General features: G+C 36.0%; 1 protein-coding gene across 4 annotated transcripts in view; it reads left to right on the plus strand.

Moving 5' to 3' along the window:
* LRRC7 (leucine rich repeat containing 7) overlaps positions 1–16,623 on the plus strand; it is a 582,114-nt gene that overhangs the window by 291,513 nt on the left and 273,978 nt on the right. For all 4 annotated transcript variants that reach the window (XM_072649824.1, XM_072649823.1, XM_072649821.1 and 1 more), the window contains exon 6: positions 11,830–11,919. In XM_072649824.1, coding sequence (XP_072505925.1) covers positions 11,830–11,919 — 90 coding nt within the window. The remainder of the gene's footprint in view (positions 1–11,829; positions 11,920–16,623) is intronic.

The raw sequence follows: 16,623 nt of genomic DNA on the forward strand, positions 1-16,623 counted from the left end.
TTTATGTGGATGTTATATGGGTGTATTGAGGGCATCCTTGATGAAAACCTGAGAAGAAAACAAACTGGTTTGCACAAGTGATTTTCTACAGCGGACAATGTCTTTATGGTCACGCAAGTGACTAAATGATAAATTCAGGGAATTTAAGATCCTGCTGTTTATGTTGTTCATTGATTTAAAAAAACTGATTCCAAAAACAATTCAGCCTTGAAAGCTGTCCTCAATAAAAATATCTACCATACATACATTAAAATTAAACAAGAGTCTATGACAACTATGCATTTGAAGGTAGTGCTTGTTTAATGGCCAGCTGAGTATTTATATCACCTGTTTTATAAACCTTGAGACTCTCAAGTAAAATGTAGGACAGAGTGATATATGCTTCATTAATGTGTTCCCCACATCAGCACTGGAACATGATGAGTTCTCAAAAAATGTTTGTTTTCACTCTTTCCTCCATTTTCTTCACTAGTGTCATGAAAAGTATCTTGCACAGATTCAAATAAAAGATTTTCATACGAATGCCAGAGTTCTCCATATGTTCTTGGTTATATGGCATAACATAGGAATTCTATCAAGCCCCAAAGCAAAGCCACTTTAGTGACATTCACAGTAGTCTGAAAAAGATTCTAATGACCATTCACATTAGAAAAGCAAGGTGGATTAAAAATGTTTACTAAGTAAACTAGGTAACCATCAAAGTAGGTCATGGGTACCTATTCATTCAGGTAGGGGTAGGGAAGTGGAAAGAACTTACCACATATGGACAATAAACAGGTCAGAACTGAGTAGAGGATGAGGGGCTTTCAATTATGACAAACTACTCACTGCTACCAAAGCCCATCTTCTTGTGATGTTGTATGACTTAGAATCACCATTATTTCAGAAAAAAATTCATACATCAATTAACCAAAGGACAATGAAACAAGTCATGGTGAGCACATCCAATCTGCAACATTGCCAGCTTGGCATAAAAGACATCACTGGAAGATCTACCTGAGAAACGAAGGGGCTAGTCTTAAGGGAGAGCAAATAAGCATGCCATGCGCTACGTTACCCTTAAGATATTAAATAAAATGGGAACGCTTTCATTGCATTAGGTCCATCCTCCATGAACGATTTGTGGGAAAATATAGATGAGATTTTTGGAAAGACATGGATGAGAATTAAATAGGATAAGAAGATGAGGAGGAATGGTTCAGGCCAATAAAGCCATGGATCCCTTCCATTGTCAGAGTAGAATTTCCATTATCTGCTCCCCAAACGCTACTCCAGTCTTCTTTCTACCGCCATTCTACTACACAGCAGGCAAACTCATTGCTCCATGATTTCAGAAAATGTGGTGCATGTTACTAACTTCTCATATTTGAACACAGCTCTTGTCATGGCTAGAATCACCCCCAAGCAGCCTTCAGCCAAACCTGGGGTTCTTAAACTTTGTGTTTGTCATAGGCTTATGCTATGGGTCACTTCTCAAAAGACTAATTGTCTACATCCATAAATAAGGAAAATGCTACATTTCGGTTAGACTTTAGTGAAATGAAAATGTAATTTTTCCCCATCTAAATTCATAACCTCCCCCTAAAATCTATCTGCAGACCCCCAAGAGATCTATGAACCCTAAGTTAACCCTAAGTTAAAAACTCCTGTTCTAAGCCCTATGGTAACTTCAAAACCCACCTTTAAATATATGTTTTATCTCTCCAAGTAGACAATAAACACCTTAAGGCAGTGCCTTTCTATTATGTCCCTCTATACTCTTAATATTTAATAAACTACTAGAATAAAGTATGTATTAAATGAATACTTCTGATTATTTTTATTGTTGCTGCCAATATTTGTCAATTGTGATGACTAGTAATTATTTAACTAATGCTCCATCATTAAAATAAGTTTACATAGGATCACAAAGTGCTGTGAGGATTACTCATGGTGATTCAAGAGTTTTGGTGAATTTAAACATAGCTTTAAAATACTTCATTGAGTAAAATAAATTAGTCAACAAATAAGCATTAATTAAAGACCTATTATGTGCCCAGACATTGTGCTCGATGCTGGGGATACATGTGAAATAATCCCTGTTTTCAAGAAACATGCATTCATTTGGGGAAATCAGGGTGTGCAAATATAAGTGTGCAAGAAATATTAATGCAAAATAGTTTCCAAAGATAGACTTTGATAACTGGTAGGTCAGCAAAGGCCTCATGAAAGACATGACCTTTGATCTGACCCTTGAAAAAAACTCATAATTCTAAGAGATGGAGGGAAGGAGAGAGAGCATTCTAGGCATGAGGGAGAGCCAGTTCAAAGGCATAAAAGGGATGATCAAATGTTATGGGTGAAGTATAGCAAGAAGGCCATTATGGCTAGAAAGGAGAGTGCATTGTGGGAGTATTATATAATAAGGCTGGAAAGGTAAGTTGGAGCCAGGTTGTGAAAGGCTTTAAATACCAAAGAGACAAGTCTGTGTTTTATATTAGCCATAGTAGGGAGTCACTGGAGTTTACTGACTGTGTGTAAAGAGGATGATAACGTGGTCAGCATGTGCTTCAGAAAAATCATTTTGACAGCTCTGTAGCTATGTAGAAGACAGATTGAATTAAGGAGAGAAGACATAGCTAGATCTTTCAGGAAGCTATTGAAATGGTCTGGGGGCAAGCTGATGGTACCTTCGACAAGGATAATAACTGTGCAAATGGAAAGAGTGCGGTGTATATGAGATAGACAAGACAGTATTTGATACTGAAGAAATATATAGAGTGAATAAGAGTGAGGAAATGAGGAAGATAGTAAAGTTGTATGCCATGATATCTGGAGGATGTAAAAGCTCCAACTGCTTCAACAAGAAACTCCCCAAAAGACTAAAGTGAAATTGACAGACTTCAATGCAACTAAGGTCAAGAAATTAATTCAGGTTATTCACTGGAAAGTCCAATACAGAAGCTGAAACTTAAATACTTTGGTCACATAATGAAAAGATGGGACTCATTGGAAAAGACCCTGATGTTGGGAAAGAGTGAAAGGAAAAGGAGACAATAGAGGATGAGATAGATAGATAGTGCCACGGAAGCAACAAACCTGAACATGGACAGACTTTGAGAGGCAATGGAGGATAGAGAGGCCTGGCATGCTGTGGTGCATGGGGTCATGGGAGTCAGTCACAACTGAAAAACTGAACAACCACAAAGTGCTAAGGTAAAAAGAACGCGTAAACACTAAAGGGAAAAATTCTGTCACTCAGGCTGACAGATGATTTAAAAAGAAATGTGAAAGAAAGACTTTACCTTCTCCTCCTCTCAAGGAATAGGGCTCACCTCAATCTTTCTCACAAGAGAAGGATATCCTCAGGTTTCACCAAGTATTAGAGAAAAAGTCTTTCTTTCCTTTTTCTCCTCATTCAAAGGAAAGGACTAATTACAGAAGAAGAGAATTTTGGTGTCCATGGTAAAAGAAAAATCCTTAGGAAAGACCACTGGGTTAAAGGAAAGATTTCAAAGTAAGAGAGATATAGATATCTCTCTTATAGAGATATAGAATTCAACTCCTAAGGCCTCAGCAACAACAACAACAAAAATTAGTATATTAAAAATAGAAATATATAGACAGATAGATAGATGGTGGATACATATAATAGATTAGATAGATGGATAGATAGATAGATAGATAGATAGATAGATAGATAGATAGATAGATAGATGGATGGATAGATAGATAAATAGATAAGGAACTTTTGTGATGCCAGTGCACAAACTCAGAAGAAAATAACTCAAAAACACTTATGTAATTTAAAACCTTTTTTTAAAAAAAGATTGCTCACACCATTAAGTTCTTTGAAGAAATGATGCAAGAGTTATAAAATATATTATAGAAGAAATGAGAGCTATGGATAAATAAACTGAAAAAATCACTAATGGCTTAACAGAAAATGTTACCTTACCCTAGCAAAAAAAAATCCCTAAAAATGAGAATGGACCACATGTGACTTAAAGACTAGATGACAAAAGCAACTCTTAAAATGAGGTCAAAAGAATGAGAAAATAGAAAAATGTGTAAGAAACTGTATATCAGAAACAATGGACCTGCAAAACAGACCAAGAAACAATCATTTAAATCTAGGATTACCTGAAATCAATAACTGAAAAAAGAACCTAGATATCATATTTCAAATTTTTTTAAAAAGTAGTAATTAAAGAACATATCCCCAGTCATATTAAAATAAGAAGTGTGAACATAAATACAATCTACCATCATCTTCTGAAATAAAGCCCAAAATGGAAATGCAGGTGAATGTCAGTGCCAACATCCAGACCTTTCAGACAAAAGAAAAATACTACAAAAACAAGAAAGAAATAATTCAAATATCCAAGAAGCACAAGCAGTATCACGCAGAATTTAGCAGCAATCACTTTAAAGTAGCAGAGAACATGGAATAAGATATTCCAAAAGTGGAAAGATAAAGATCTACAACCAAGAATAACTTACCCAACAAAATTAAGTATCCATGAGGAAAAATGGACTTTCAATAAAATAAAGGATTTGCAAATATTCCTGATTAAAAGGTGGAAAAGAACTGAAAAGGAACTTTGAAATATAAATACAAAAGTAAAGAAAAATGAAAAGATAATGACAAATGAACAATCAGAAAAGACTTTATAAGGATAAATAGTTTACATTCGAATGGAGAGGGGATATTAAAATGATTCTTATAGAATCATGGTTTCACAGGAGGACTTAAAAATAATAAATTGAAATAGAAAATCTATAAGTAGTTGTGTTATATTTTGAATATGAGGAAAAATTAAAAGAGATGAATTAATACATTAAGGGAAAATGAAAGAAAATATTGGAGAATTTGTCAAGAGGTAATCTGGTTTTGCAGTAGAAATATATGCAGGCATACAAGAAGTGGGAGAAATTATGTGGATTCCACTTTCATTCAAACTGGTCAAAAGAGGACAGAACACACAGAGACAGAGAGTTTGGTGTAGAAATGAATTCAATTCAACATGACTGCAGATAGGAACAGGAAAAAGGGAAAGAGAAATATAAAAAGGAGTGTAGATTCAGGAAGATAATAGTCTCTTCCTGATTAGCAAAATGTTAAGCTTGGAGAGAGAATAGTGAAAATAAAATTAAAAGGAATGAGAGAAAGGTAATAACTTGAAATAAACAAGGAGAGAGGAGTATAGAGAAGAAAAGTATGAGAGAAGAGAAAATGGAGTGAAATAAATAAATCACTGTCCTGACTGTAAATGTGAATGAAATTAAAATTCATCCATAAAGCATAAGAGGTTAGCAGCATTAGAAAGTAAAATCTAACAATATGTTGGTAACAAGGAACAGATTTGAAACATGAAGATTCACAAAGAATTCAAATTAGGAGTTGGAGCAAAATCTATCATGCCTTAGCTATACAATAACTACGCAAAAAAAGCAGCATTAGCAGTTATGATTTCAGACAAGGCAACAGCAAAAATACACTTATTTTAAAGAGAAATAGGGAACCAACACTTCCCTGGAACAATGAATTGATTGCAATGTTTAATATATATGCACCCTCCTGGGTCATCTCCAGTCATCCTGAGGAATATCTGGTGTGTGGATTCAGATGGCTCTGGAGGAGCAGTGAGGCTGGTGACCTGCACAGCCCTCCCTCACTCAAAACAAAGTCAAGTGCAAGTCATGTCATCCTTTCTCTGATGGCATGGTCTTCTTCAGTAACGAAGGACCAACACAATATGCACCCAGTGACACAGCTTTTAAGTATTTAAGAGAAAAGTTAAATGAATTACAAAAAGAAATTGAATCATAATGTTTAAAAGCTAGCCAAAGTATTAGCTTATAAAGGATTATTATAATTAAATTTACAATGGCTTAATCATAATAGTTCTCAAAATGTGGTTGATAGACCCCAGGTATCACTGATACCCTCTTAAGGAGTCTGAAAGGTCAAAACTCTTTTTATAATACTGCTAAGATTTTATTTGCCCTTTAATTATTGCTTCCTTTTAGAACTACATATTTATTTGTGTGAGGCCAGATTTTTTTTTCATATACTTCAACCAAAACAGCATATCTCAACAGATTGAAGGCAGAAGCAAATATTTGAATCCAGCTGTCTCCTATTAATCCAGACATCAAAAAAATTTGCAAAAAAATATATGTTTAAAAATGCCACTCCTCTTATTTAATTTTTTGTTTTGGGAAATACAGTAATTTTACATGAAAATTTGTTATATCTATTAACTGTAAGTTTTTATTGTTATTTTAATGCCTTGATAAATATTGTTAAAAGTCATTACTTAAGTTTGTTTAAAATTATATCAATAGAAATAATCCATAAAGATAAAAGTTCTTTGGAGTCCTCAACAACTTTTTCAGAGTGCAAAGGAGTGTTGAGACCAAAAAAATTGGGAACCACTGCATTCTCTCCATACTGAAAGTCAAAATCTGCCTAGACACGCTCATTCAAATAGAAAGGTATCTGTTTCAAACAGACATAATGTGAACAAATCCCCATTGCTCCAGAAATAATTAGCTTTCTCATTGACATTTCTTGGCAAGTGAATTTGTATCTCTGTGCTCTAGATTCATCACCCACAAAACAAACACAATTCAATCTGACTCACAATTTAAAAGAAGTGAACAATAACCATTGTGTTGCATAGAGATAAGGGTTATACTGATAAATTTTATGAATTTAGTTATTATTTTAAAATCATGTAGGCAACAAATTGGCTTTGGGTACTCTTTATCTTTAGAGTTATTCTGTTAGCTCGAGGGTAGAAGGTGAAATAAATGAACTTTGCAAATCCAATTGACTTCTCAAAACAGCATGAGACAAACAAAGCCACACACAGTAGACAAATTGAGCTTCTGATCTATTCCTTCTTGCTGACTTCCTGATTGACATTTCCTGCTGTAGTCACATTTCTTTTGAACTAAAACTTCTAGTGGATGGATCTGGATGTGCCATAGACTAGTACGAACTTATGGAAAAAGTCATCAGCCTGTAGATGAAACCACAACATATTTCTCTGCTGTCACCATACTTGTATGCATGGATTCGGAAAGTAAGAGTTGGTCCTAAACAAGGAACTGCTTTCCCATGACTCAAAGAGAAAAAGTTTTAAAAGATATGGGCATGACCATCACAATCATTCCCTAAGAGAAAGAACCAGGTGTATATTAGGACAAAAGAGAGCAATGATATAGGCTCTAACTATCTGAACAAAGCATTAAAACGTAAAAATGTGTTGTGACATTGTCTGCCCCAGGTGATAAAGTAAAACGGTGGAGATTTTGTACTTGTTCTCCAATTTGAATGTCTAATTTTCTGTTACTGAGCCATTATAGCCTTAATTGTAACAATCTATTACAAATTCATACTGTGATTAAAGGTATATACATACGTGCATACCAGTATAAATGGGGTATTTCAAGTCTAAGTGAAGTTTTAAGCCATTAAAGATGAAAGTTCTTCAAAGTTTGTTGGGGAAAAGAGATTGAAAAAACCGAGAAACTGATTATTAGAATAGAAATGGCTCTGATTATTTTATTTTCTTCCTGAAACCTGGCAGGAGACTAGATTCAACAAATAATGTTCTTTGTTTTCTGATCCTTCTATGGCTTGGAAATGACATTTCTAGACTACAAGACTGTTTAAATAAGTTTGTGGTAGGACATGCAAATTAAGAAGTACCCATGTAAACATCCTTCATATACAAGCATAAGGCAGTACCAAGTATTGTTTGTTTATAAAACAATCCATCATATTTTTAATACATTTATGTATCTTGAAGAATACCTAATTGTGGACTGTACAGAAGATGGAGACACAGAAATATTTAAATAGAAAATGTAGCATGGGGGGAAGGGAGAGGGGTCCAATCTCGGTCATTTGTAGGATCATAAATTTAGATCTAGAAGGGAGCTCAAAGGTAATCTAGTCCAGCCCTTTAATTTCTACGTATAAAGAAACTAAGACCCTGAGAAGCAAAGAGTAGGTTGCCACAGTCAATTTAAGCAGTAAGTGGCTGAGCAGGGATTTGAACCAATGTCCTCTGACTCCAGTTTAATTCTCTTTCTGGTATGCTTCATCACCTGATCAAATGAGATAATTTATATAATTTACTATGGAAATGTATCTCTATGTGCATACACTTCTCCTCCAATAGAATGTTGAATGTCAAGGGCCATTTTATTTTTTGTCTTTGTGTACTCAGTTCCTAGCACACAGAAGAAACCTGATAAATATTTATTAAATTAGTGACTGTGTGTATATATGTGTATAGACACATACAAACGTGTGTATATATGGAGAGGATGAGGGAAAAGGAGAAGGAGAGAGAAAGAGGAGAGAAAGGAAAAAAGAAAGAAAGGAGGGAGGGAGGGGGGAGAGAGAGAAAGAAAGAAAAGAAGGAAAGAAGGAAGGAAGGAAAAAAGGAGGGAAAGAAGGAAGGAAGGAAGAAAAAAGAAAGGAAGAAAGGATGAATGGAAAGCAAAATACAGTAGAAACTAAACTAAGAACTAAACAAGAACAAGAAAAATAGAATCAAACAGAACATGCTAAATTGAAAAGATAAAATGCTTGGTTAAATTTTTAGTAATTCAGATGATCAAACTTAAAATTAAGAAACAATAATGTAACGTGGAAACCATTGGGAGGAAGAATAGAGAGGGAAACTTTGAAAAAGTGTCTTTATTATCCAGATATCCTTAATTGAATTGGATTTTTTAATATGTATAGTTTTGTTCATGTTATGAAATGTTATCATTTCATTTCATTTAAACATAAAAGGAAAGATTCTTTCAGTGAAACCTGGATCTATCACATTGGAAATATCAACAAGTAAGTGTACAATATATTAAGGGCAAAATAAACCATAAAGAGGTAGAGAGAAACAAAGAAAAGTAAAACTATAAGAGAATAAGATCGAAGGAAATAACTAATGATCATTACTGTGAATGTGAATGGGATGAATTCACCCATAAAATGAAAATGATAACAAACTTAATTAGAAATTAGATCCAATAATAGGTTGTTTAAAGGAAACACTTGAAACAGAAAGATACACAGACTTCAAACAAGGGGTTAGAAAACATCTATAATACTTCAGATGGAAGGGAAAAGTGGTACCATGATCTCAGATAAGCAAAAATAAAAATATTCTTTATTAAAAAGATAAACAAGGAAACTACATTTTGCAGAAAGGTACCTTAGGCAATAATTCAATATCAATACTAAACATATCTCACCAAAAGTCATACCTGTAAGAAAAGTTAAATGGGGAAAATTTACAGTTAAAACCATAATGGGAAACCACAATTTGCTCTTCTCGGATCTAGGATCTAGAGGAATCTAACTCCTCAAAACATTAATTAAAAAAAGAAATAAAGAAGTTTACTTTTGTGAAAGTTAGATATGATATAATTCTGGAGATTATAAAATAAGGAAATTCAATGGAAAAAGAAAGGGATACAAATGTATCTGAGCTATTAATGCTACCTTCAAATAGATTGGCAAAGTATTGGGACATAAAAAACTTACAAGCAAATGCAAAAAAAAAGCAAAAATATTAAGCATATATTTTACAGAAAATAAGGCAATAAAAGTTATATTTTAAAAGGTTCTTGATGAAATGGTTAAAAATTAATTGGAGACTAAATAACTTAATCCTAAAGAATATGTGGGTCAAAGAACAAATTATAGAAACAATCATTTCTTCAAATATAGTGAGAATTAAACAACATAAAAAAATGGGGGATACAGCTAAAGCATTACCTAGGACAAATTTTTATGTCTCTGAACACTTTGGTTAACAAAAGAAGGAAAGTGAAGAACAACAAATTGGGTGTAACTAAATGAAATTGAAAATTAATAAATTAAAAACTTCCAATTAAACACCAAAATAGAGTTACTGAAAATTAGCAAAAAAAAATGAATTCATAAAAGTAGGAACTGCTTTTTGAGAAAAAAAGATGCAAACCACTAGCTTGATTTTAAAAGAAAGAAAATCAAATTACCAGTGTCAAAAATAAAAAAGTGAATGTAAAATCAATAAAGAAATAAAATAAATGATTAGCAACTATTTTATTCAAATTTATGCCAATAAAATTATAAAATGCCAAGAATAGCAGAGCTAAAAATAGAGTATTGAAATAATAGATTTTTTAAAAATTGAACAAGTCATAAATGAACTATAGAAGAAAATCTGGCACTAGTTAAGAAAGAGAGATTATAATAGATAAATGCAAATAATCAGAGTAGTCTAGTTTGATAAAACCAAATATCACAGGTATTGGGGTAAAGCCTTATTATTCCACAAAAAACTGTTGAGAAAAAATGGAAAACAGTCTGACAGAAATGAATTAGGTATCAACATCCTCTAAATATTATGTATGTGGATTGTGAGATAATAGCTCCTCCAAAAAATAAATGAAAGACTATGGGCAAAAATAAACCTTATCCTCTTATTAGCAAAAACAAAATCGTAAATTCAAAATTATGTTAATACAGTATTTTCAAGCTATTAAACCTCTTTACATGCAATATCTTATATGATCTTCACAAAAACTCTGCTCAGTAGACATCACAGGTATTATCAGGCCTCTCCCCCCTCCTTTTTTTTTTATCAATAGGAAACTGAACTTCAGAGAAGTGGCAACATAAATGACCAAGCTGGCAAGTGACAGAGGCAGAAATTTGAACTCAGATCTCTGTGATCCCAATTCAATATGCTCTCCACTATACCATCTCCAGAGTTCTTCTGAACAGTTCACCTTAATCTCACCCAAGTGACTAAGACTTACTCAGCGGCACTTAGCCAAACCATTTAACATTTCTGATTCCCGGCTTAATTTTGTTTATCTCACAATTTGGGCAACATTCGCTCAAAGAAATCAGTAGAATTTGTGGGAATTTAATGTGAAGGGTTGGTTTTTCCTAACAGATAATAATTCTTTAAAAAAAAAATAAAAGCCTCCAGTCATCTACCTTATGTCATTTATTGGTTTCTCCAGAACATTTCTCTCCTAACCTTTTGTTTTTAATAAAGAAATATATTTGGTGTCTTTAATGCTACACATTCAGTACGACACTAACCATTTTTGATTATTTTTTCAAAGAGTAGCCTAATGTTACCTGTTAAATAGAAGATCCTTTTAAATACCAAAAAACTTTGAAGGAATAGGGGATGTTGGCTATTTATTTCATTTTCAGAGCTGACAACTTTAGTCATGATTTTAGATTTTAATTATTAAGAGAAGCGAGATATAGGCTTTCCAGAAAATGTATACATTCTCCGCTTCTCCCTTTCCCCAGTAGAATGCACGGGCCTTGAAAACAGGTACGGTTTCATTTTTGTCTTAGAATCTAGTACAATGCTCACCAAAACATAAACGTTTTACAAATGTGAATTGAATTGAACTGAACTGAACTCAAGAGAATTGAATTGAACTGAACTGAAAGAGAAATACCACTTTCAAAGTCAGGAGAAGTAGCATAGAGTCATCACTTTCATGAACAGTCCCTCAGCCAAGGTTCCCGAAGTAGGACACGAGAAAAGGATGATGCAAGTCTTCATTTGGCAGGCATATAAATCTCACCCTGTGATAGCAGTATGGACAGGATGCTTGTCATTTGTTTTAATAACAGACAAAAATTGTAGGCTGTAACAAGATGCTCAATAAATTCTACCATCTTCGTGTGACCAAAGGAGAGTTGGGAAATTTATCACATTTATTTCTTGTTCTCCTTAGAGATGTACATGTCGGCCCTGTTTCTATGGTGATGTTGATGCAATGACCAAACCTTTAACTCCTTTGTAGGCTTCCTGATGGCTTCACACAGCTCATCAACCTGACCCAGCTGTACCTGAATGATGCCTTTCTGGAGTTTCTTCCAGCTAACTTTGGAAGGTAAGAACATATGACTTGAACAGATTTAATTTTACTTCACCTTGGGCAAGTACTTCACCAGAGGAGCCTGTCCTCTTGGAAGGGGTGAGTCAGAATAAAAGAGGAAAAAACCCATTCCAGTGTAGGCAGTGTCCCTAGCCTGTCTTCCTTAGCAAGGAATTAGGGACAGCATCACCTCCATTTTCCCAAATGTCTCCTTCCTTTATCAGGACTCAGCTCAAATGCTACTTTCTACATGGAGCCTTTTCTGATCTACACCATGTTTTAATGTATCTATATCATGATTATTTGTATTTATACTGTACATACCATCAAATGATAATAATAACTAGTATTTCTATAGCACTTTAAGGTTCACAAAATGCTTTACAAATATCTCATTGGACCCTCATAACAACTCTGAAAGTAGGTGCTATTATACATAAGGAAACTGAGGCATTGAAAGGTTATGTGACTAGCCCAAGATCACAAAACTAGCAAGCATCTGTGTCTGAATTTGAACTCAGGTCTTCCTGACTTCATTCCAGTTCTCAGTCTACTGAACTACCAGGCTAACATTGTAATATCCCTGAGGGTTGAGACTCTTCCACTGTCTATCTTCTACTCAGCTGCCAAAGCTATTTTCTGAAGCTGAGTCCTGACCATATCAACCTACCGCTCAGTAAATTTGGGGGCTCCCTATCACCTCTAGAATCAAGTAGAAAATGCTCTGTTTGGCACGTAAAGTACGCCAGATCCTGAACCCCTCCCACCTTTCCAGCATTCTTACATTTTACTCCCTTACACATATTCTAAGATCCAGACTCTCTCTCCTCCTTGCTTTGTCCCTTTGCTCCCTTGCCTATACCTCCTGGCTTCCTTCAAGACTTGATTCAAATCCAGTTTTCTACAGGATTCCTTTCTCAGCCTTTCCCCCACATGGCTAATGTCTTATCTCTGAGTTTCTTTCCATTTGAACTGAAAAGATCTTGAATGCAAGGTTCAGAGGAGATAAAATTTGTCAAGCACTTAGTACAGTGCCTAGCACACAGTAGGCATGCAATAAATGCTCATGCCTCTCCCCTTCCCTTGTATGTACAAAATTAATAAGTCATTGTCACTCCCATTGGAATGGGAGAGTCTTGTGGGTAGGAGCCACTGATTTGCACCCACAGAGCTTAGCATCGTGCCTGGAATGTAATAGGAGTGTCACGAGTACTTGTTTATTGATTAGATTAAATGACAAAGCTGGAATACACTGACAACCATGGCCACAGAGGGAAGCAAATAATATTGGACTGAGTTTCACAGGACAATTAGCTAATTTCATGAGTAATTTCGCCTTCATGCCCACTCTCAATGCAGGCGATCAGAATGAACAAATGGAAAGTCCGCATTTGGTGTCAGGAGGGCTCTGGCTTGGAATCTTGCCTCTGATGGGTGTTGAATGACCATACAGGTCACCCCAAGTCATTGAGCCTCAGTTTCCCAATTTGTGATACAAGGATTAAGTATCTCCCCTACTTATCTAAGGGAACAAAGGAAGGGAGAAGGGAAGGGATTTTTTTTTTGGCACCTAATAAGTGCTGGGCTAAGTCATTCACATGTGCTAAGTCACTTAACAAGTATCTCATTTGACCTACACAACCATTCTGAGAAGTAGCTGCTATCATTATTGCCATTTTATAATTGAGAAAACTGGGACAAAGTTTAAAATTTAAGACAAAAACTCACCCGCAGTCACACAGCTAGCAAGTGTCTGAGTTTGGATTTGAGCTCAGGTCTTTCTGAATCTAGGCTCTATCCTGTGAGCCGCCCAGCAACAGCTGACAGAAGAGAACCACATGTTTTTCTAATACTTTTCAAACCAAAAGGTACCATATAAATGTCAGCTATTTTTATCACTCTCCTTTTCTCTAATATCTGGAGTTTATGAAATAATATTGAATAACTTGTCAACAAAGGAAAATCTGTGGCTTTTTACTACCAAAGCATCACATGTCTTCTAAGTGTATTGGCACTGAAACATCAAACAAAAGCCCAAGATCTGCACTTGTGATTTCACTGCTCTGGGGAAGTCCTGGGTGAGGAAGCTCCTCTGCCAATGGAGGCCAGTGCCTTCTCTGCAGTGTCTCCTCTTAGGCATTGTCTACTGCAGGGGGGCATGAGATGTAAATGGAAATGAGGGCCACTAAATCATACAGAAGGCCCTGGGGCAGAGGTGAGGAAGGGGTGTCACATGCTCATTTAGGAAACACTAGACAGATAGATGAGAGAGAGATAGAGAGAGGGAAAGGAAAGGAAAGGAAAGGAAAGGAAAGGAAAGGAAAGGAAAGGAAAGGAAAGGAAAGGAAAGGAAAGGAAAGGAAAGGAAAGGAAAGGAAAGGAAAGGAAAGGAAAGGAAAGGAAAGGAAAGGAAAGGAAAGGAAAGGAAAGGAAAGGAAAGGAAAGGAAAGGAAAGGAACAGAGGGAGGGAGGAAGGAAGGAAGGAAAGAAGATGGGTGAGCATAGATAAATAAGGTAGATAACTGTTTCAAGAATTAGAAAGACCATAGAATTTCACATTCAAATCAGGAAAGTATGATTAAGCACCTATCTTTCAGACTGCATTGGGAACTTAAAAAAAAGATGTAAAAAGGAAAAACTCCCTCCTCTCCACATGCTACTATTCCACAGGGAGATGCAGCATGTACAAACACTACTAAAGTCCAAACATTTACATTGTACATAAAAGGTAATTGAGGGGAAGCAAGAGAAAGGCACTAGCCCTTGGGGGATGAGAAAGGCCCCCAGTGGGAGGAGGTGCTTTGGCCTCCAGGTGAGTGACTTGAAGGGGAGGAGAGCAAAGGATTATAACATAAACACAGGAGAGAGTCAGAACAAGGTAATGTATGGGGAGAGAAAGAACTCCTTGCAGAGGCAGACCTAGATGACTTTACGGTGAAGGTGGCACCTGAGATGAGCCTTGAAGGAAGAAGCAGATTCCAAGGTAGAAAGGAAGAAGCACGATGAAGTTCTGGTCAAATGCCCAGGAATGGAGTGCCAAGGGCCAGCCCTGGATTAAAATTAGTATTATTTGGGGTTTTCCATTTGTCTTGTTTTCCAAAATCTACCAGGCCAGTAACAGGGGACTCAGGTGAAAGAATTAAAATAAAGACTGGAGGAAAATTTGATAAGAGTACCTGGACCCCAAATAACAAAGTAGCTCAGATTTCATGCACATAGACATAGAAAAGATGCACGTGTGTGTGTGTGTGTGTGTGTGTGTGTGTGTGCGTGCGCGCGCGCGCATATATAAGAGTAGGAATGACAATACTACTTCCCCGGCAGAGAGCTGTATTTAACAGTATACATGCACATTGAAATATGCACACATTCTGGATAAACATTGAAATCTATTGCTTCACTGTTAGAAATCACTTTCACATGCATGTCTTCATTCAGATCCATTTGATGAGCATACTAATTGTCATTTCTGGACAACACTAATGTTCTCTCACAACATGAGGAGGTGGTAACACCAATACAATCCTTATTTTAACCCAAGGAAACCATCGCCTGGAGCTCAGTGACTTACAGGACCAGAAGAGCCTAGATTTAAGATCAGACGGTATCTTAGACACAAGCAAGTTCAGCTCCCTTGCTTCACAGATTAAAAAACTAGGACCCAAAAAGGTTAAGTGACTTGCACATGGTAAGTAGTTGAGGCAAGATTCAAACCCAGGTCTTCCTGGTTCCAAGTCTAGCAGCCTTTTCACTATCCTAAGCCACAGAGGTGGCACTTCTGTCACCAATCCTAGCATGAAATCTACTCTTCACAGGGCTGGAAGTTGTCTCCATACCTGTAAACGTGCTCCTTTTATTATTAACCTGGTACTTGGGCTAAGGAGAGAAACATTTAGATCTGATGTCTTTATCTCAAAAAGTTTTTCTATTGAACCAAAAGTATTTCAGAAATATTATCATACTTCTCTGATGAAGTTCTCCCAAGCTCCACTGTGGTATAGAAGCAGTATAGAAGGTCTTCTCAGTGCTCAATATCTATTCTGGAGAATCAAGATCCTGGCAAGAGGGAAAGGCTTTGGGCCATTTGCCCAAGGACCAGCTTAGATAAACTCTGAAGATTCATCCCCAGATGAGCTACTTATAATGAATGTTCCAGCCACAGCAGCTCTCAAAGACCATCTGCTAAATCTGAAGAGTTACAATCTGAGTTGGTGGAGAGTGAGTCCTTGCACCAACAAAAATAACAGATCCTCAAAGCCCCAAAAGATCCACCTTTTTGTTAAATATTTTCAAAATGTGGAAAGTAGATGAGGCTGTATAAATGCTTTGGGAATGTCTTTTCCTAGTAGGGGGTTGAATCCACGAGGTATGAAAAGGTTTTACCAAATAGGGGACCCAAAAACTATGATATAAAAAATGAAAGTGGATGCTAGGAAGAAAGGACTTGGGGCCTAGAAAGAAAAGAATGGGGACAGAAGGACTGATGGCCAAAGGAAATCAATGCAGATGGATGAAGATGAAAGCAGGCAAAGACAAAAGTATGGCCAGAAGGAGAAGAGCTCGGAGCATATGGTCAGCTACTGTACCCAGAGATGGTTAGGTGGCCCTACCTATGAAGTGGTTAATGGAGAAATTTGTCAGGTGAAATTCCATGTGTAATCTGAACAAAGAGGCTAAAAACCTCCTTCATCCCAAGTACAAACCAGATGATGAATTCTT

Source organism: Notamacropus eugenii, chromosome 2 (genome assembly GCF_028372415.1).
Source record: "Notamacropus eugenii isolate mMacEug1 chromosome 2, mMacEug1.pri_v2, whole genome shotgun sequence".
Lineage (NCBI taxonomy): Eukaryota > Metazoa > Chordata > Mammalia > Diprotodontia > Macropodidae > Notamacropus > Notamacropus eugenii.